The 21,321-nt window shown below is 36.3% G+C and overlaps 3 protein-coding genes across 4 annotated transcripts in view; 1 reads left to right on the top strand and 2 right to left on the bottom strand.

Moving 5' to 3' along the window:
- Positions 1-10,254, bottom strand: part of tacc2 (transforming, acidic coiled-coil containing protein 2) — a 70,161-nt gene extending 59,907 nt beyond the window's left edge. The window contains exon 1 of the mRNA XM_065296616.2: positions 9,958-10,254. Within this exon, the coding sequence (XP_065152688.1) occupies positions 9,958-10,068 (111 nt within the window). The 5' untranslated portion in view covers positions 10,069-10,254. The remainder of the gene's footprint in view (positions 1-9,957) is intronic.
- Positions 10,255-13,220: 2,966 nt separating this feature from the next.
- On the bottom strand, positions 13,221-16,048 carry nsmce4a (NSE4 homolog A, SMC5-SMC6 complex component). Of its 2 annotated transcripts, XM_065297533.2 has the most exons (12): positions 15,949-16,048; positions 15,795-15,841; positions 15,323-15,462; positions 15,137-15,217; positions 14,860-14,990; positions 14,616-14,758; positions 14,291-14,390; positions 14,108-14,198; positions 13,826-13,920; positions 13,703-13,751; positions 13,543-13,628; positions 13,221-13,447 (listed from the first exon to the last, which is right to left on the bottom strand). In XM_065297533.2, exons 3-12 carry the CDS (start codon positions 15,438-15,440, stop codon positions 13,376-13,378), a joined length of 966 nt encoding a protein of 321 aa, XP_065153605.1. In that variant the 5' UTR covers positions 15,441-15,462; positions 15,795-15,841; positions 15,949-16,048; the 3' UTR covers positions 13,221-13,375. The 2 variants fall into 2 exon arrangements, with proteins under 2 accessions (XP_065153605.1, XP_065153606.1); XM_065297534.1 differs by lacking the exon at positions 15,795-15,841 and having other exon boundaries at positions 15,949-16,036.
- A 438-nt stretch (positions 16,049-16,486) lies between these two features.
- hps6 (HPS6 biogenesis of lysosomal organelles complex 2 subunit 3) lies at positions 16,487-21,213 on the top strand. The gene has a single exon (XM_065296617.2). It carries the CDS (start codon positions 17,034-17,036, stop codon positions 19,539-19,541), a length of 2,508 nt encoding a protein of 835 aa, XP_065152689.1. The 5' UTR covers positions 16,487-17,033; the 3' UTR covers positions 19,542-21,213.
- The last annotated feature ends 108 nt before the right edge of the window (positions 21,214-21,321 follow it).

Below are 21,321 nucleotides of genomic sequence, written 5' to 3' on the forward strand. Positions count from 1 at the left end.
AGTATCCATGGAAATATTTAATACCTACTTCGAGCACAATGTCACATTTCATTGCTTCCATTAAAGCACATATATTATAAAAACATGAACTGTCAGATGTGGCACAAACTTGCAGTCCATGCCAGCTTGAATGCATGCTGTCAGTAAATACTGTAATTCATGTACATTATACAGTTAAACTTATTCTCAAATTGCTATGCCAATAAAATGAAAACCTAAACAGACCACTGCTGGACTCATATATGTATAATTCGCAATATATATAAATAATATATAATTATTATTTTCAAAATGTGTTACAATCCTTGTATTTTATTCAAAGCAATAAGCAAGAGCCAGAAAGTCTTCTTGATCACATAAAGTACTTTTTTCAAACTTCCTATTCATTTGAAAGTGATATGTAACAGTTTGCTCATACCAAAACAACCCAATTCTTCACACCTAGACTATTCATAAATAATCTATGATCTTGCTTCTCACGGTAGAGTTCAAGTTCCACAACTTCCTGTTTCCTGTTTGGGCTCTGAACTTATATCTAAACAACTTCAGTGAGCACACATCACATGTAGTGATCTCCATCTCTCTTAGATTTAAGTCCAGAGCTTCCTTTACTCGGTTCTGTTGGTCGTGTAATGAACACAGAGGACTTAAGGAATAGAAATGGTAATAACCAGTAACTAGTAGTAATAACATTTTATTTGTCCTTTGACCTGCAGTATGAATTATCCTGAAATGCAGACCCTATATGGTCTCTTTTTCCCTGCCCCTTTTACAGACCAACTACAGTAAATCCCTGTTGTTAGCTATCATGGATCCTATGTAGGGCTATTGGTTGCCATGGCACTTTTATAGCTAAGCCCAACACAAGTAAGACAGACATCTAGTTAGTTATACATAAATAGAAATAGAAATGATTGCTATAAAATGGGACTCATAATATTGAATGTATGCATTCAAAAACAGTGATTTACAGTTAAATAAAGTTTTTGCATCTTTATTTATTTAGGTTTTATACTTATGGTGACCCCAAAGAGACTTTTCTGATAAAAGATTATTAAATCAAAGCCAATTTTTGTTTAGAATAGTTTTCATAAAATTGCAAAAAGTTTCAATACTTCCCTACTTGAATGTAATTTTATATTGAAATGCCCTAAGGTAAATTAATCCATACTTTGAGCTCTGTCCCCAACACACAATTGCACAGTCCCAAACTCACCTTGTAAGAAGACACACACACATTTGCAACACCACGCTGCGGCTTCACAGTCCAGCACCCCTGAGCTCTTAACTCCCAGAGTGCCTTAGCAGAGAGACGTGTGCATGTTATGGTTCAGCCGGCTAAAGACACAAACATGCTGCAACACATGCTGCTGCCCTGACTCTGTTTAAATGTCCTCCAAAGAGTCCTGACTCAGCTTCCCTCCACAGCTACCGATCCGTGCCCTTCTGAGGGCATTCAGAGGAAAACTCTGCTAGTCCCAGGAAGTGTGTACTGTACAGTATGCTCCTCCAGAGAGTAACTACTAGTACAAAGGCTCATACTAGGACACTCACTGGCAACTTGAGTAGTGATCCCTCCCTCCTCTCCAGCTAAACACTCCCTCCCGCTGCTCCCTCTCGGCCCCTCCCTCTCTAGTTACCTCCTGCTCTTATTTCTGCTGCTGTTCTGTCACTTCCTGCTGTGGGCTTTCTGATGCACCCACTGCAGGTGAATACTGGGAAATGTGCCAAAGGTCGATCTTAAAGTATCCTACTGTTAGGAATCATGTTATACAGAGACTTTCAAGCTTCTGTAAGATAAAAAGCAAACATGTACACACTTACTGTTTATGCTTTTCAGACATGATTTGTTAATTGCCTCCCTAGGGCCCCAATTTGTAGGGGCCCCCTAATGACCCCCTTCCCCTTAAACATTATGTCTTACCGTCTTAGCTAACTCAGATCACTCGCATTGTTAACATTGTTTAAATAGCGAGCAAATTCCTTATTTGGCAAACTGTTAAGCAAACACTTGCTGCTGTACAGTATATTCCCTAAATATTTTGCTAACTGCAATCACGTGCCAACAAGTTATCGTAGCAAAGCAATGCCGTTACAAAAAACTATACACACATGCACCAGCCAGCCATCCAGTACCTCAGAAAACGAATCAAACTCAGTTTCTTCTGGAGGAAATAGCACCACGTTATCTGGGGCGCCCTCCTGTGGCAGAGACAAATGGGTGCAACATAAAATGAGCAATTGTGGTGAAAACTAGATCATTGAAGAAATGCAGGGCAAATATGCCACATACAGGCTTCAGGGTTGAAAGCAAAGTACACTTTGAAAACAAACTTAAATAAAAAAAAACCTAGAGCACAAGTGATTTGCTCCTTTTAGGATAATCCCTAGATTTCAAGTTGGATAGTTTGTTTAATGTAACATAACTTTGGCCAACACATTCCTTAGGGGATCCATTAAGAAATAAACAACAGGTTTAAATATTGTATAAATAGTAAAGAATTGTGTCAGCATTAAAAGGCTTTGCAAACTTTAAGGGTCAGTTTTCCGGACAGAGTTTAGATTAAGCCAGGATTAGGCCTTAATTATATTAGGACATATAAGTCGTTTTTACAAACATACCTGATATAAAACATTACTGGTTTTGCATCTTGATGGCACTGAAATGTGATAAGATTTGTAATTTTTTAAGTTGATCCAACTTTTACTTTTAACCGTGTAAATAGGAAATTCCAGCATTATGAATGTGACATTTGCAGTCAAAACTTATAAATAATATAAATATTACGTAATAAATTTAAAGGGGACATTTCACAAGACTTTTAAAAATGTAAAATAAATATTTGGTGTCCCCAGAGTACATATGTGAAGTTCTAGCTCAAAATAGCATATAGATATTTTATTATAGCATGTTAAAATTGCCACTTTGTGTGAGTAAAAATTTTCTGTTATTGGGTGTCCTAAAATGCAAATGAGCTGATCTCTGCACTAAATGGTAGTGCCGTGGTTGGATAGTGCATAATAAGGGGCGGTATTATCCCCTATTCCATGACATCACAAGGGGAGCCAAATTTCAATGACCTATTTTTTCACATGCTTGCATCGAATGGTTTTGCCAAAACTTACTGGGTTGATCTTTTCACATTTTATAGGTTGATCAGATTTTTATGATATGTCCCCTTTAAATAAATATAAATAATTCATTGAGAATGAATTTCTTACACTGTAAAAAATACTTTGCCGCTTTAAAATTTTTTGTTGAATCAACTCAGACTTAAAAGTTATTTCAACTTACTATTTATCTTGACTAGAGATGAGTTGTTATAACTACAGGTAAGTTGTTATTACTTATAAAATTAAGTTGACTTTTCTCAACTATATTTTATAAGTTGTGACAACTCATCTCTGTTGACATGACTTGTAAATCTGAGTTGATTTAACAAAATTTTTTAAAATATATTACATTATCTGTTTATATATTCCTAAACCCCTGATGATAGAGTCCAGACATAAAAAATATCAGTCTATTTACACACTGTAAAAAATACTTTGCTGCCTTAAATTTTTTTGTTAAATCCACTCAGATTTACAAGTCATGTCAACAGAGATGAGTTGTCACAACTTATAAAATATAGTTGAGAAAAGTCAACTTAATTTTATTAGTTATAACAACTCACCTGTAGTAATAACAACTAATCTCTATTCAAGATAAATAATAGTAAGTTGCAATTACTTGTAAATCCAAGTTGATTCAACAAAAAATTTTAAGGCAGCAAAGTATTTTTACAGTGCATGTTTTATATTTTAGATAAGGGAAACATGCATGTGTTATGGATGTGACCAAAAGGTTTTGGGAGATAACATACTTTGTAGAAATTCTGTGAATTAAAATGCACACACGGATGGCTCATTTTATATTTATTTTATCTTAATTTTGTAAAGCATTTATGAGGAAAAAAACAACACAAATGGACATGACATTTTTACATTATGAACGTGACAATTCTAAAATGTACACTTACTTGACTATGGAAAATATTGCAAAAATGCTTTTAAAACTTTAACAGAGACTTTACATGGGTATTTAAACCACCAAATATTGACATCTGAGATTTCAGTATGGATAAACATTTTAGGAAAAACTTTATTTTTCATTATAAGGTTGACATTTACATGGAATTGCCCAAACGGTGACCACAGCTCTCAAGCAAGATTTTCATTGAATGTTGGCTTTAAAAAAGACATTTCAGTCCATATGAGTAATTAATTCTGTTTCACACAAAGCTAAATTTTGGGATTTAGTGTACACATTATATTGATGACAATTTTACTGCTTTTATGGTCCTTAACAGACTTTGGTCCCTAACTACTTCCATTAAGAAAATCATAGTTTGGAACAACACAAGGATTAGTAAATGATGACAGAATTACTATTTTTGGATGCACTAGTAAAATATAAAACTATCACACACGCACATCTCATCTGCATTCTTTTACATCTAAATTCAGACCAAATGTTTTACAACACAGTAATAACAGATATAAAAAGTGAAAATCTCAGTCTCTGTCTATGCTATTGTTTTATAACAAAGGTAACTTTTAGCAGGCAGCATGAAAGTCGGTGTTAGAATGCTAAGAGATGTCATAACAGCTCAAACCCATGATAGTTTAAGCCTGAGCACACTTTACTATGACAGAACATTGGATTGCTGAATCATTCCCTCTTACCGGCAACTCCTGAGTGCTGTTTTCATTTCCCATCTTGTTGAGCGGGGCTGTCAGGTGACCCCTTCACATTAGACCACCACTGAAACCCAACACAGACCACCTCTGGCAGACTGAGGAACCAGATAGCGGAAAGGACACTGTCAAGGATTTACAAACAATTTCTACGCCAGACATCCAGATAAACGCTGTGCTTTGTGCAAAACAAAGAGTAAAATATGTAAGTATGTGTCATGTGTTGAGATTAAGAGGCTCTGGTGAAAGCAGAACAAAGTGCAGAGCTGCTGTCCAGTAGTACAGCTTCTTAATTCGCAGGGTGGCGAGGAAAATCTCACATTTACCAGAACCTTTCGACGCTCTTAGAAAAAAGGTACAAAAACTGTCAAATATGTTTAAAAAATGTTTCCAATCTGTTACTGGGACAGTATCCTCTAGAGAGGCCCTAACCCAGTGGTTCTCAGACTGGGGGCCGGGGGGCCCTGAGAACGTGCAAGGGGGCCCCAGTTTAATGACATTTTATAAAATACATTAATATATCATACATTCTGTTTAATAAGCCTCAGATAAATAAGGCTACGAACCAACAGCACATTACAACCATACATTTTATAATTTAATATGTTTTGCTTAACTCAAATTGAAAGTTTTGGAATGTGTTATATAATCCATTTTCTTTGGGGGGAGGCATGAAAGGATGCACCGTACACAAGGGGGGCCGCGCATGCCAAAAAAGTTTGAGAACCACTGCCCTAACCCATTAAGGTACACAAATGTATACATGTACCATTGAGGTACTAATATAAACTATAAAATATTTTATAAAAGTGAGCGCCCATGACAGCTACAGTACAATTGTTTCTGACTGCACAATTGAACATGTACTTTCAGAAGATTCGGTGTGGTTGATGTTAAAGTGGAAAATCTGCAGGGATAAACGATTCCCATGTGCCACATTTCCACAGTTATGTTTTCCGGCGCATTTGACTTGAGCTGTTCACTGCATTAAAGTTTGTAAGTCTTAATATCCCATGAAGAAAGCAATTCTAGATGGGCCTAACAGACATCTGGACTGAGCTCAAGCTCAGAACCACAAGCTCATTACAAACGTAAATCTGTGTCTTGCGGGATTTCACACACACTGCTGATCTGTAGCCAGTGGAAAGCTCCTGGCGCAACCGTCATGTCTCTGCCCCCTCAAATAACCGCAACTACAACAGACTCTCATGTGGGGAAACCCAGCACTGATCATCGCATCTGTCTAACCCACATACAGCAGTGTGTTTATTTCCATGATCTTTCAGTATTTAAGAAGGCGAGAGTTTACACTCATACTGTTTTGTGACAGAATAAATTGATGTTTGGACTTAAGATGTCTTGCATCATGAAACAGTTTGTGAGTCTGTCTTTGATGCATTAGCTGTGTCAGTAGGTTAATCTGGTGCAGTAAGCTCATCATTTGACATATTGTGTAAGTACTATACAGTGTGTTTGTGGGTTGACAATAACTACTCTAGTCTCTCCCTTCTGTAAGCAATTAGTGCAAACTTAAAAACATCACTTAAAAAAAAACGTTCTGCCTGTGAAAACCTAGCTAATGTTGTTTTCCTACATGATGTAAATATTTTGTGATAACATTGAAATCTTAAAATATATTAACTAAGTAAAGACATGTCATGAGTCATTGATTGAAATTAAACTACATGAAAGCAATCAGGTGTTTCAATGGAATATGTAGCTTTCCAGCTTTCCTCTATACCGGAATCAAATTGAAAAAAATCTCCTACAATACATGTGGAAGAAGACATGAGATATGATAACAATGGACCAACTCCAACTCACAAAATTATTATCAAACTACAAAAACCAGGCAATATCAGCTGGTCCTCTGCTACTGAACTGTTTGTGTGCCCATGTAACTCGGCTGGGTGATTAGCGCCTGCTGTACATGTTAGTCCAAACCTGAATGTGAAACTTGTTATAAATAGATCAGTCTGTCACCCGTTATTTAAGTCTTCCCATAAAGCCACGAGTCATGTGCATCAGTTTGCCTTCTAAACAGACAGGGGTGTATAATATATAATAAAGTATTTATACAACAACTTTCACAGAAATAAGTTTTAGATCATCTGTTCTCATAGACTCTAAAAAAAAGGTACAAGACACAAGTTGTCACTGGGGTGGTACCTTTTCCAAAAATACATTTCTGTACCTAAAAGGTGAATATTGGTGTCTTTGATGTACATACCGGTACCCTCAAGGAATATATTTGTATCAAATTAGTACATATTTCGACCTTTTTAAAAGGTACCACCCCAGTGACAACTACCTGAGACTGTATATAGCCAGATTTGGACAGACTCTTGTGGTAAACAAAGATAATAACATAAGATGAACAAAGCACTGATTTAAAGCCTTAAAGCTTTTGGCCAACTATAGCTTGTAAACCCATATGATGCTAGAACACATCTTAGTCCAAAAACATGTTCTCAGTGATATATCTCACATTAAAGATTTACAAGAAATATAATCCTGCTGCTAATATATATATATATATATATATATATATATATATATATATATATATATATATATATATATATATATATATATATATATATATATATATATATATATATAATTATTATTATTATTTATTTATTTAATTATCCTATCAGAATAAAGTTTAAATCACTTGCAAGCATTAAGGGCTTTAAATGGCAGGTGTTCTCTTTATTCCTGCACTACTGCACTGTAAGAAATATTCAGCATTTTTGTCAAATCAACATATATTTTTATGTTACTTTAACTTAGAATTGAAGTTAAACAATTTCAACTTGATTTTATAAGTTATGTCAACTTTTCACAAGCCAAAACTTAAAATAGTAGGTTGCATTGACTTCATGCTGCAAGGACATAGACAAAACATAGTGTACTGACACTGTACACTAGTTAGTGTGCCATGATTTGGCCAAATGCATTAGCTAAAGAATTTATGAGCACATTTACAGGTACACTGTAAAAAATATTTGCTGCCTTAAAATGTTTTGTTGAATCAACTCAGATTTACAAGTCATTTCAACTTCCTATTATTTATCTTGACTAGAGATGAGTTGTTATAACTACAGGTGAGTTGTTATAACTTATAAAATTAAGTTGGCATTTCTCAACTATATTTTATAAGTTGTGACAACTCATGTCTGTTGACATGACTTGTAAATCTGAGCTGATTTAGCAAAAAATTTTAAGGCAGCAAAGTATTTCTTCAGTGTACAGCCTTAAATCTTTTAGTTAAATCAACTCAGATTTACAAGTCATTTCAACTTATTATTATCTATCTTGACTAAGGTTGAGTTGTTATAACTTATAAAATATAGTTGAAAGAAGTCAACTTCATTTCTATAAGTTGTAGCAACTCATTTCTTGTCAAGATAAATAATAGTAAGTTGAAATGACTTGTAAATCTGAGTTGATTTAACTAAATAATTAAAAAAATTTACAGTGTAATTTATAGTAATTAATAGGTAAAACTTTTAAACTAGTGTAGGTCACGGTGTAATTCACAAAAAGGAACAACAGCAAAGTAAAATCAAAAACTCACACAAGCAGTGCACGCACTCACCTAACATACAAGGGTAAGCATTTATCCAAATTCACGCTCCTTACACTGTTTTTCTTACAGTGGGCCACAGCAAGCAAACTTCTCTCCTGAGGTAAATGACACACCGGGTTGCTATATTTTCATAAGGCTGGCGACAGTGCAGAAGGGGCATAAACAGAGGGGGGGTGTAAAGCAGTGGGTTGACATGGAGAGCATGGGGGAAAGGGGGTTATGCAATGACCTGGATGATTTAGAGATGACAATATCAGCTGCCCAGGCTCCTGGTAACATTTGTAAACAAACAAAATCTCTTAAGCCCGTCAACATGGTTTAAAGCAATTGCACATGCACTTTGTAAAATATGGACACTTAATTTCCCATTAATTCTCCACTTCACTCTCCATTTACACATCATTGGACATTGGTTTCCCCGTGTTGGCTTGCTTCCTGTGAGATGTTACCTTGGGGTTTTGTAAATTGCGTTAGTACCACTTTTCTTCAATGCTTAGGTAAATTTAATGGTTTTGCTTGCAAAGTTGAATTTCTGTTCATTGCAAAATCTCTATGTACTGTATGTACTTACACGCTAAAAATGCGGGATGGTTCAGTAAATATTGGACAGAACAATTTACCCACTGTTAAAAATTCCCATTACCATTTTCTTTCATTAAAGTTGCTTTGAAACAATGCAAAAAAGCACACTTTAAAAATTATGGGTTATTGTTTTATCCCAGCATTGGCTGAATACGAGACAAACCCATGCAGGCATTCTATATATTTTGATATATTTGAGTTAAATTTGGTTTCATGTTTATTGCCATGTTTTGCATTTGCTTTCAATTGAATCCCAATTGTTTCCTTTCACAAATTTTGCATTACATACCAACATCCACACATGCATTATATTATGTTATTTGTCCGATATCTATTTGCATACATTTCTGCAACAGCATACATTTATTTCACTTTAAAATTAAACCATTATTCTGTAGTCATATTGTGCTATGCCATACAAAAAATAAAATTCACAAAAACTAAACGTATAGCCAAGACTGTAAGTGCACTGTATAGCATGACTGCAGTACAAGATCAATATGTTTAATCACACAAACAAGAGATTTTCATTCATAAATAATTAGTAAGGTATCAAGACAATATCCATTTGTTCCAGGCTTATATCAGTATTTCATTTATTGCCATAGGAGCATCAGAATTGATCTGCTTATTTTCAGCTTGGTATATACATTTAATTTGCTTGTTGCCATCCTGACTAAAAGCACTGTCTATTGGCTTCCATTTATAGGATTCTAATTTTTACCCCCTACTGTACAGATCTTGTATAGTGTCCTTTGCCCCTCCCCCTTTTTCTTCTTCTTCCTTCTATCCCCCTTTCCTTTCCTTCTCTTCATCTTCTGAGCTCCGACCACTACAGGCCAGCACAACAGGAGACTGCCAAAAAAAATCATGCTCCTTCCTTTCATATCCCCCTGACGTCAGCCCATTTAAACACAAATACTGCCTCTCATCCCCCTTCTGCCTGCACAGGCAACCACACTGCATCTCCGCAACCCACTGCATCTCCTCTCAGTCAATCTCATCGTACCATTCTAGCTGCAATTTCTGAAGGATGTTACCTGACTGCGTGCGACACCAATGCAGTTTCCCATCCTGTAGTCCATGTCCTCCTGAGGAGACGTGACAGCGGCACTACAAGGCTTGCAAAAATAGTCCTTCCAGAATTGCATTGCCACTACAGAGGCATGGCATCACTGATCAATCCAGGCAGAGCATAAGCGAGTGCAAGCGTGCAAGGATGTGTGTGTGTGAATAAGTCTCATCTACTGCAATGCCCAGGGTATATATGTGGCATCCATGCTCCATGGTCTTTTACATAACAATGCAATTATATAAATAGCACAGTTCAGGAAAGCAAAATGGGCGTCTTCACATTTTCCTCGATTCTACAGCTCGGCACTGATGCAAAGAGATGCAGCACAGTAAGGGGGTAAAAAGCCCCTCTGTTATCGAAAGCAACCGTCACACATGCAGGGGCAGAAGGGGGAGGAGAGAAAAATATAGAGCGAGAATAAGAACGAAAATATTTAGAAGAACATCAGATGGTTTGAAAGAGCAACAGCTGCAGGCTGGATGACATGATGCTCGGCATCAAAATGATAAAATGATGCCAGCACCCAATCGAAACAGGACTATAAAGACATTCATATAGCTGCTACAATCACAATAAATGCAATGATTTTTGTTTTGCAACCCATAAAATAATATACTGAAATCTGGAGGCTTTCAATAAGCATCTACCACCAGTTCTTAAGAGCTCAGTTAGATTAATTTATGGATGAAGATTGCTAAATTGCATCCATAATAATACAAATAACTAAAGTTTGATATTATATAGAAAGAGTATAATTGTGCCCTAAATAATATTACTTTTTTTGTGTTAAATACAGGCATTCTTTACTACTATAAAAAAACTACACACATTTCAAGAATCATGACAAACCTTTAGTAAATGAAATGTAAGACTCTATATAAAGCATTCAATCACACTGACCTAATTTAAGCAGATGTTTTATTTATAGACATTTAATAACCAGTTCAAGTGCAAAACTAAATACAGTATACCACCTCTTCAGGACCAAATGCTATAATAACACTCACAGTTGTATAAAACAGCACCCAACCTGTTTAATTGTTAAAACACAGATATAGATGCTAAAATTTTAACACTAGGCACTGACCTGAGACGAGACTTTCACACTTCAGTGTCTTGTGATGAGAGTTACAGACAGCAGTGGGATGATGATTATAGTCTGACACAAGGCAGATCCTTCTAAAAGGATTCAGATGTCTGTGGGATCAAACTACATGACGGTTAATCCAAACTTGGACCAATCTGTGTGCATATGGAGGACTACAGCAATACGCAAATGGACACTAATGACCTCTTTTAATACATTTCGTTTAGAGACTTAAAATATCAATTTGTATTAAACAAAATTAAAGGCAAAACACATGTTGCCAATTAAAAATTATATAATTTATTATGTGCACTTTTAAAAAATTTCAGTTTTCAATTTTTTTATTTTAGAGACATGCATCCCGTGTTGTTTTTTGTAGTTCAATAATAGGATTGATAAAGTGTTTCATTGTTTGATAAACTGATTAATAAACAATTTACCAAGCATGAAAAATGACTAGTTGTGCACACATTCACCCCAAAATAAAAATGTTAAAAAACAAACAAACAACTCTAAAAACAACAATAATAGTACTTAAAGTGGTTCCCTGGCTCATAATCATAGGGGAACCATTTTAAGTGCCATATAGCACCTATGTAGAACCCTATTGTGCTATATAGAACCATATCTGGTGCTATAGTGGTGCTATATCATCCCCATTCTTCATAGGTGCCATATAGCACTAAAAATGGTTCCCATATGATTACAAGCTTAGTGCTATTTAGCACCATTTTTTTTTTTAACGTTGTGACACTAAAGAAAAACTTTTGGCTACCATTTGTGCAGTATCACAAAAAGTCAAATACATAATCTCATTACATTTTCATTAAATACATTGTAGTGTTACCCAAGTTATTGTAAAATTTCACCATTTTAATATATATATATATATATATAGTTTTTTTTCTTTAAACATATTTCTTTAATTTAAGGGAAACAGTAAATAAAACTGAAATACTACTAAATTGTACTAACTACCAACCAACATTTGCCCTCAAACTAGCAAGTGACATCTTAAAATTTACCTTTACTTAAGTTTATCTTGTTTAAATTACATCTATTTCTATTTAAATTTGATGTTTATCAAATAAAAAACTACAAAAGAATGCCTCATCAATTCCGAAAATACAATATTTGGCCACTAGGTGGTATTATTTACATGTAGCCTATATTTCCTAAAGTCACCCTATATTTTACTTTTAACATGTTCAACCACATTTTAGTACAACGAATAATGATTTCTTTTGGGTAATCATAACAGAACTACATTACCACTGTCTTTAGTTTTTTAGGTACACAGAATAAAAGCAATCTCTGCATCCATCTAAAATATCTATTTGAATAGTTTTTACAGAAGACATTTCACAAAACTTTTTAAGATGTCAAATACATTTTTGGTGTCCCCAGAGTATGTATGTGAAATTCTAGCTTAAAATACCATATAGATAATTTATTACAGCAAGTTAAAATGGCAGTGCCATGGTTGGATAGTGCAGATTAAGGGCCGGTATTATGCCCTTCTGACATCACAAGGGGAGCCAAATTTCAATTACCTATTTTTCACATACTTACAGAGAATGGTTTAAAACTAAAACTAAGTTAATAGGTTGGTCTGTTTCACATTTTCTAGGTTGATAGAAGCACTGGGGAGCCAATTATAGCACTTAAACATGGAAAAGGATTTTCATGATATGTTCCCTTTAAAAATGAAACAAAGGGAGTGTGACTTGTTTAAGCATTTTTATCTTTCTTTTTTGGGAATTCTTTTTGATAGACACTCAAACTGTGACAGGAGGGCTTTGTAAAGAGAGTTTTGACTTGCAAAAGAATTAAACATTTACATAATGGTTTTACAATGCAAACCTGTTTCATGAAATAATGAATCTGTGATGGTCACTGTATGAAGCACATAGGAAATATTTTTTTCATACTATAGTATGATTTTTATGGCAAAACGGATGCTTTGAGATTGAACAGAGATAAACAGCAATAACAGGTGAAAATCTCTAAAACAAAGCCATCAAATCAAGCTTAGTTTTAATTTAAAAAAAGATCACACTGGATCTCTCTTAATAAACTTAGCTTTTGTCTAACATATCCGTTTGTCTTGTAATGTATCATAGACTGCAATTGTATACATGTATTATATAAAACACTTTTATTACAAACTATACAAAATACAAAAAACCTCTAAACTTAAGATCTTTTAAACATTAAAAAACTGTAGAGGTTATAAACAATGTTTTGATTCTTGAAATTTTGAAGTGGTTGTTGGCCATTTACAGTTGTTCTCTACTTAACTTTCCTGCGACACATTTTTTGGAGCCGGAATTAAAGCCTGCTTAATTTCAAAGGCTTCAATCATTTCCTTAAAGAAAAAAAAAGAGATATCTGTAAGTTATTCAACAAACAACAACTGCTGAAAGAACGCAAAAGCACACCAAACAGTCATGACATGCTCACCCTCCAGCTTTTCTGACTGATGGAGATTACACACTGATGACGGGTGGTCGCTCCACCGGGCTCCATCTCACCTTCTTCTACTTGCGCTATCACAAACAAGTTGAATTTAGTATGCAAGCAAATTCAATCAAATACAACCAAAAAAGTGGCTAGATGTTACCTATACAAGGAAGCCCATCCTTGTCTAAGTAGATCCTTGCCAGACCGTCCTGCCAGGGATATAAAGAACATTAATTCCACAGCTTAATTGAATCTCCAAAACTGCTATAGACTCTTTACTCACCCTTATGAGAAAAGATGTATGAAAGATGTTCTCAACAGTTCTTGAGAAGGAGTTCGGGTCAATGACAAACTCGTAGTACGAAATTGGATCCTCAGCTGCGCATAGAAATTTAGATGATTTAGATGTATTGCACAAAAACAATTGTGCTGCTAAATAATCACTGGAATTATTAAGAAATATTATTATAAAGTCAGGTACCAAAATGGCAGCAGTCTTGACAGGTTACACCAACATAATGAAAACGCAACAAACAGACTAGTAAAATTTGCTCAATATGCTTACGGTCATCAGCAAAGTAACCCTGCAGACATCCAAGAATTCTTTCAACCTCCTTTTCTGTTGCTTCTTGGTGCGACTCCTCCATTTTCTTAAGCTGTGAATTGTATTTTCAAAATAATGTTATACATGAATTGCAAAAAAAATAATTGAGTGGATAATTGAGTGCTTGCATTATAAAGTGAACACCTGAGTGGGCATAATTCGCTTTGCTTCTTTACTGGCTGCTTTTCTCTGTCTTTCCACCCTCTGGCGTGGTGGAGGAGGCTCGGCCAAAAATGAGCCCAGCCTTGATTTAAAATGAGAAGAGTTTAAGGCATATTTTGTTAAATATTGATAAAATTGTTTATAACATTTCTATTTTATAAAAACGTTTCAGCCCCCCAAAAAATTTAAATATTGCATTTAATGATTATGCTTTAATGTATTTAATTAAAAAAAATCATAATTATTATTCATGATATATCACCCTAAACAAGTTTAACAAATATCTCATTGGCATAATATTGCTCACATGTAGTGGAATGATGGGGCTGTCCTGAAGCAGCACTGAGATCTTTTTGCCAGTTTCTGCCAGGCATCTTGTGGCAAATACCCATTCAAATTTCCATTCGGATCATCGTCGTCCTCCAAGCGATTCAGTCCCATGAAAGACAACTAGAATGATCAACCAAAGAAAAATTAATTTCAGAATAAAACAGTGCAAAGTTTGTTTCATCTGCACCCAAACACAAGATCTAGCCTTAAGAGTACCCTACCAAATGTTCTGCAAATGCACTGGGGTCAAAAGCAGAGCCTTCTGCATGTAGTTGGCTTGCTTTCTCCTTCCCTAAGTCAGTGGCAAGTACCAGGAGCTGTGCGTCCAGCGCTGCTTCCCGAGCCTGTTTAACTGACAGTAAAGAAACACCATCACAACTACACAGGAGAAGGTGCACATACAAATATATACACATGACATTACACTAGGTTTGTTCTGTTGGAGGTGTGACAAATCATTCATCCAACTCCTCTACTGAATTTGTAAGCATATATTACCATTTGCAAAAAGTCTGTTGGCTTCTTCCAAAACATCCGTGAGCTTATTGTTAGCAGGGTTTAACATGTCGTCCCGATTTTCTATGGAGAGAAAGAAAAAGTGCTTTTATAGATTATCGACATACCTGCTTCATAAACCAAATTCAAATCATATCAATAAAGCAAAGGTCATGCTAAGGGACTTACGTTGGACAGAATTGATGAGATCCCTGTATTTGCTCCTGATCTCTCTTCTGCGTGCTGGATCATCATCTTCCTCACTGATACCTGAGGGACCAGCACCAATCTCATCTTCATCACCCATGGTACGAGCCCTTAGATTTGACCTTTAAGAGAATAACACAGAGAATAGAAAAATACAGTATACTATTTATTTAGTATTTTAATAAATAGCACAGCATACTATGTATTTATTATGGCAGTATAGTAGCCATAATAAAGCACACTAATAACGTTACTGTATTTTATTTTGACATAGTAAGGCACCCTTCCTGCTTATTAATAGCAATGGAGCGAATCAACACTAGGAGACAACGTAAACAAACCGATCTTAGTGAGACTTTTTAATAGATTTGGTAATACAGTAAGAGCTTGTGTGCATGTAATTCGTGTAAACATTTAACTTATATAGTATAAAGTATTATTCAGTATAACTTACTAACAAACAGGTTAATGTTTGATGATGACGGCTGCACTTGCTGTCCACTGCAAATAAAAACAAGATCGGACATTAAAAAAATACAAAGCCAGAGGGCAAATGATCAAAATGGGTATAAGAGATTAGCAAATAGTAATGTATCATAAAAACTTACAAACTTTACAAATCCGCAGTCCACAAGTTCGCGGGAATCAAAGGAAGTGCGTTTGTTAACAACGTCACTTCCGACAAGCGCGTGACGTAAATAATAACACATAAAAGCCTTCATAACAGACTGTAAAAGCAATATAAAAAACTAGTATCGATACTACACTGCATATCTTAACCACACTAAAATAAAAATAACAATATTAAAGTCTTGTATTTAAAGAAAATAATTATACCGATGTAAGATGAGATAATAGAGAATTTTATGCAAATCTGGACGAAAAGAGAAAAATGCAAATAAATATTTAATTTTATTGTTGAATGACAGGTACATAGGCTATGTAAACAGTATAGTCAAATATAGGAAGGGAAAAATAACACAGAATAAGCAATATTGCATACATGCATAAAAAGAAATACATGCATGTAAAACATAAATAGCTTAACGTTGTGTATTATTTCTTTTATAAACACTAAAAGCATTTCTTGCATGAGAATTTACTTTACATGGTGCCAGTCATCAATAATTAAGTTGATAAAAATGTGTGAGTTTGTTTGTCTTTCTGACTTGCATTTAAACCCAGCAATGCTTCCAACTGTAAAATAATCTTTTTTATTAATATTTTCAGCAATAGCCAAATTCATTTTGCCAAAGCATAGAAGATAGCCTTTGTAGAGCAGGGTGAGCTTGTAGACTCCTCCTTTCTCCAGAGTAAAAAATCATAGGCTGTGTTTCAAAACTGAGTGAGCTCCCTACCTAGACAACACATATGGGCGTAAAATGCACGAGCCGTGAGGCCCAAAAAACGCTGCCTAGATAGGCGACTCACTGGGTTTTGTACGACAACCACACTGTCCGGAAATTAACAAACTCGTGATGTCAGGAGGAGTGGGACAGCGACACAAGTGAAATTAACGTTTATTTCACAAGTTTATCGGAAAATAAAGCTGTAACGTTCGCGACCATGGATTTAATTCGTGAGATGAGCTATGGACGTGTTTTTTGGGAGACTATGGATGTTGACTGGTCCAAAGTGAACGTGTTTTAACGCGCGTGCTTCCTATTCTACATCGACCTATATTTCAGCTACCATGACTCGACTTGAATTAGAGCAAGTTACCGATTTCGGAGATTTCACGAGGGGAACGGATTTAAAAGAGTTTTTAAAAGAGGCGTACTCCAACGTCGCTTCCCAAAGCCTGTCAGATGTTCGTCTGAGTCCAAATGGACGTCACATTCATGTCATCATGCGTCAGCCCACGAGCGGTCTTATGACATATGACAGATACCACAAACCCCATTTAATGCAATGTCAGAAGCACGCTGATCTAATGCTGACCCGCAGTGTCCCGATAGTGGATGTCATTTACATCGCGCAAAGCAAAGAAGACGGAGCATGCGTACTTGCAGTCATTTTTGAGAACGGAAAAGCAGAATTTTGGAAATTCCTAGAGTGCAGGCCGGGATGGCAATTACTCCAGACTGTGGATCTGTGTAACAGCCCAGCAGCAAAAGTGGTATCAGTGTGTATTTGTGGGAATTTCATTGTTTGGTGTGAGGAGAGACCCTCATGTGAAAGCTCCTGCAGCAACTTCAAATACTGTGTCTGCAAACAGACTATAGAAGTAAATGAGGGGGGTGTCAGTTTGGGACGTCTTAAAATTGCATTATTTAATAATCCTCGATACACTGCTATCACTTCTGGGGATTTGGTGTACCTTTTGCCAGACCTGACTGATGCTTTCAAAGTTTTTCTAGCGTGGTCCCCTGAATATGACACTTTTACAGTCCACAGTACTTGTCGTGGTTCACTTCTAATGAAAAGTTCAAACAAAGAATCATCTGATTTTAAGAGACTAGTTGCAGGTTGCATTGGTATTCTCTCCACCATAAATCCTCCTGATATTTGTGGATTCTCACCTGCTGGATGTGGAGACCTCCTGCTTCTCCTCAGCACCAGATGGGTGTGCATTATGAAGAGGGATGGCAGTCTATTAAAGATATACAAATTGCCTGACAATTGCCTGGGCACTGGTGGAACACAAAATAGCCTGAATATGTATAATGAAACCCTGGCACTAACAGTAGGCAGGACCCTCTTTTTGATAGATGCTAAATGTGGTCTGGAAATCGAGAGAATAAGTCTGAAAAAGGAGGGCCTTCTCTTTGTAAACTCTTTGGACAGTCAATCTCCACAGATGCTTTCAGAGACAGGGTTATTTATAGTTACACCAAGAGAACTGGATGCTAAGCCAAATTCAATAGCCGTTGACTCGAGTACATTGTTGGTAGAGGCTGTGTTTGAGGAGGCATGTAAGTATTATCAGCAAAGAAGTCTCAGTAGTGCACAGCTCACAGTGGAGAAGCTAAAAAAAGAAGGGATGTTTCAAGCCCCCATATCGCTGGCTGCCATCCTCGGGGATTACCTTAGCAACCACAAGAGCAAATCTGCAGAGAAAAAGTCCTCGGGTCAAGAGAGGTTGATGAACTCTCTTGAAGCAGAGCTTAGGAGTCTTGTAATGCTAGAGGACATGAAAACATCAATGGTGAAGGCTTCTGAAAAAGATGTAGAAAGCTACTGTGAAAGCCTGGTGCAGCAGGAAATCTGCAGGCTGCTAAGCGCTGAAATCGACAAGGAAAACCTTCAATACCTAAACAGCATTTTTCAACTCTTTCCCACTGAGTCCTGGCATGCCGTGCAGGCCGCCCTGCAGTTAGAGTGCAATGGTGAAGGTTCGTTGTCCTCTAAAGCTTCCTCTGAATTGTGGAAGATTATACTCAGCCCCATCCAGCAAACGGCAAACTTCGCTCACTGCAACAATCAACAGAAACGCGCTACAGGTAATGTTGTACTTCCAGTCTTTGAGCTCCTTTGCCACTCCATCTATAAATTCCAGCCCGGCTGGATGCCAAGGTTTGTTGAGCTGGCACACCAGCAGGCCGGCACTTCTTCCACCTCTTCGTGGAGTTACGGTGTTAAGGAGAGCTCTGAGAGCTTGCCACTTTACAAGAGGGCTTTAATGGCGCTCCCATGCAAAGACCAACACCTGGAAGTGGAGCTGCTCTTGTGCAGTCAACGGCCCAATGCGATAATGCAAGCTTTACGAATCCTCATTGAACAGCGCAGATGGGAGCGCGCAACGCAAGTCGCCGAGAAGTTTTGCCGCCAGAGCCCGTTTCTAAACAAGGAGATTTTTAGCGCTCTGTTATGTGAAGTGTCCCAGCACAGGGACCTAGACCCTTATTTGGATCTGTTGTGGACTCTGTGCCCAGAGGACATGAGCGTTACGAGCATACTCAATATTGTATTGACAAACCTCCCGTCTTCAGAACAAAACTCTGGACCTTTTGAGGCTCATGGAGGCCAGGTCACAATCGGGCTTTTGAAACCACTGCTCAGGAAAGTTCTCCAAAGGGAAACTAAACCTAGTCAGAGGTACGCAGACATCCTTCAGTCACCCACCCGACCTCCTCCGACTCCTCCACGTCAGGCAAAGGGACTTCCAAGACTTGGCGCTGAGCTGGACAATGAGTTGCAGGAAACCAAGCAGAGGGCTTCCCTTGAAGCCCAAATGACACCTCAAGCCAGTTTGGGCTGACCTTTCCATTTCCCAATATCATGCGTGTACACCTTAATTTTTAAAGAAAGGAGACTTATTTAATCATAATTACCTGCTCTTAAAAAGTATTATTTACTACTGAGAAGAAATGATGGGTTCTTTCTGGATCAAATGATATTTCATGAACAGTTAAAACTGTAAAGTCATTCCTGTAATGAGATTAACTGCTTTAATTATTCCTAATATAAATGTATTATATGAGTTTTTGTTTGTAAAACACTTGTTCTTAACATTTATTTGGTTTACTTCATTGTACGTGTTTGGCATATGGACAGGTCTGCATTTTAAGTTTAACCTGTATTTTTACCCTTCTAACCTATCTCTAAATCATCACATGGAGGCAATGGTATCACCCTGATCCTATTACAAGGTTAAATATCAATACACAATGTTTTATTTATTTTAGAAACTCTTGGCACTGTAATCTCTTTTTGTTAATCTCGCTTCTCTATTTACAATACACTACAGACAATATGCTGTTGTAATTATTTAATCACATGTGGAAGATGTATCACTGCTAAGACACGTATCAGTTATTAATAAGGTACGTTAAATGTACAGTAAAATATAACATGCATGCTGATGCATCGGACTATTTAGATTTGGCAGTTTGATGATAGGTAAATGCTTTACAATGCCTTACATATAAGGATTGCTCTGTATTTGCAAATCCTTACCTTTGTGCTTTTACAGGGATTTTAACTTTATAAAAAACAATTAAATGTTATGCATAATTTTGTTCCTCAGATTTTGACCAAAACATATTCAGATCTGTTTTTGGCTCGGTTAAATGAGAAGAAAACGTTTTTAAAAAGTGAACTAAAGTGAACAATTTCTGTCATCACTTCCCTCACTTGCATTGACGGTTATTAGTACATAAATGACTTATGGTTGTGTGGTCAAAGAGGGGAATTCAGATATTCATTACAGGCAGTGTGTTTCCAATACAAAGCTTTATAAAGTCATTAGACTTATGTTGACCTAGGCTGCAGCAACATTTACAGCACTGCTTTTAATTGAATTTAACTTAATTTTATTATGCAGTGAATTACGGTGAGCTTCAAACTGAAACACATTGGAATGGTTCAGGACAGCTTTGCTCTGCATGACTATTTGTATTCAAACCCAAACCCCTTAAGTTTCACATATTTCCCAAGTGGTAACAAAATAGCATGACAAAAGTATCCAAAGCCATACTGTATTTAATATTTCATTGTACATTTTAAGATCTAAAGTAACTAAAGACACTAAAAATAGGCATTCTGTATCACACTGTGTGCTTGTTTTTAAAGCAATTAAAAATACTTTTTGACATCAAACCTTGTTTTTTTATTTAACCAGTCTGCTGAGAGTTGTGTGGAAACACCCTTTTATGCATGATGAATAATCATTCAAATGCCTTACATTGTATACTTGTGAGCTTGTGAAATGCATTACAAATATTTGTATATGCAGATTTGCATATTTTCAGGAGCAATCACATCTGTATCCTTGGTACTATGCTACACATCTACATACTCCTGGCTTATAATCCAAATACAAACTAACAGGTACATATTTAAATGATAAACTTTATCATGCTGCACAACACTAATGTTTTTGAAAGCTGTTATATTACCTTGCTTTCTGAACACATAACATTTTCTTCAAGGTATCAAGAAAGCCTGTTGTCTGTGTTTTAAGCGGCACAGGTATGTGTGGAATGCTTGTTTTACTACAAGCGTTGGACTAGTGCAGTTTATTCTGGCTGACACACTGC

Source organism: Paramisgurnus dabryanus, chromosome 20 (genome assembly GCF_030506205.2).
Source record: "Paramisgurnus dabryanus chromosome 20, PD_genome_1.1, whole genome shotgun sequence".
Taxonomy (NCBI): domain Eukaryota; kingdom Metazoa; phylum Chordata; class Actinopteri; order Cypriniformes; family Cobitidae; genus Paramisgurnus; species Paramisgurnus dabryanus.

Excerpts from the sequence above, each read along its gene's own strand:
- nsmce4a (XM_065297533.2), bottom strand. The coding sequence starts at position 15,440 with ATGGGTGATGAAGATGAGATTGGTGCTGGTCCCTCAGGTATCAGTGAG. Across the intron at positions 15,218-15,322 it reads TCTCATCAATTCTGTCCAAC|AAAATCGGGACGACATGTTA; the intron begins GTAAGTCCCTTA and ends TTCTCTCCATAG. Across the intron at positions 13,629-13,702 it reads GGATGGGCTTCCTTGTATAG|CGCAAGTAGAAGAAGGTGAG; the intron begins GTAACATCTAGC and ends TGTTTGTGATAG.
- hps6 (XM_065296617.2), top strand. The coding sequence starts at position 17,034 with ATGACTCGACTTGAATTAGAGCAAGTTACCGATTTCGGAGATTTCACG.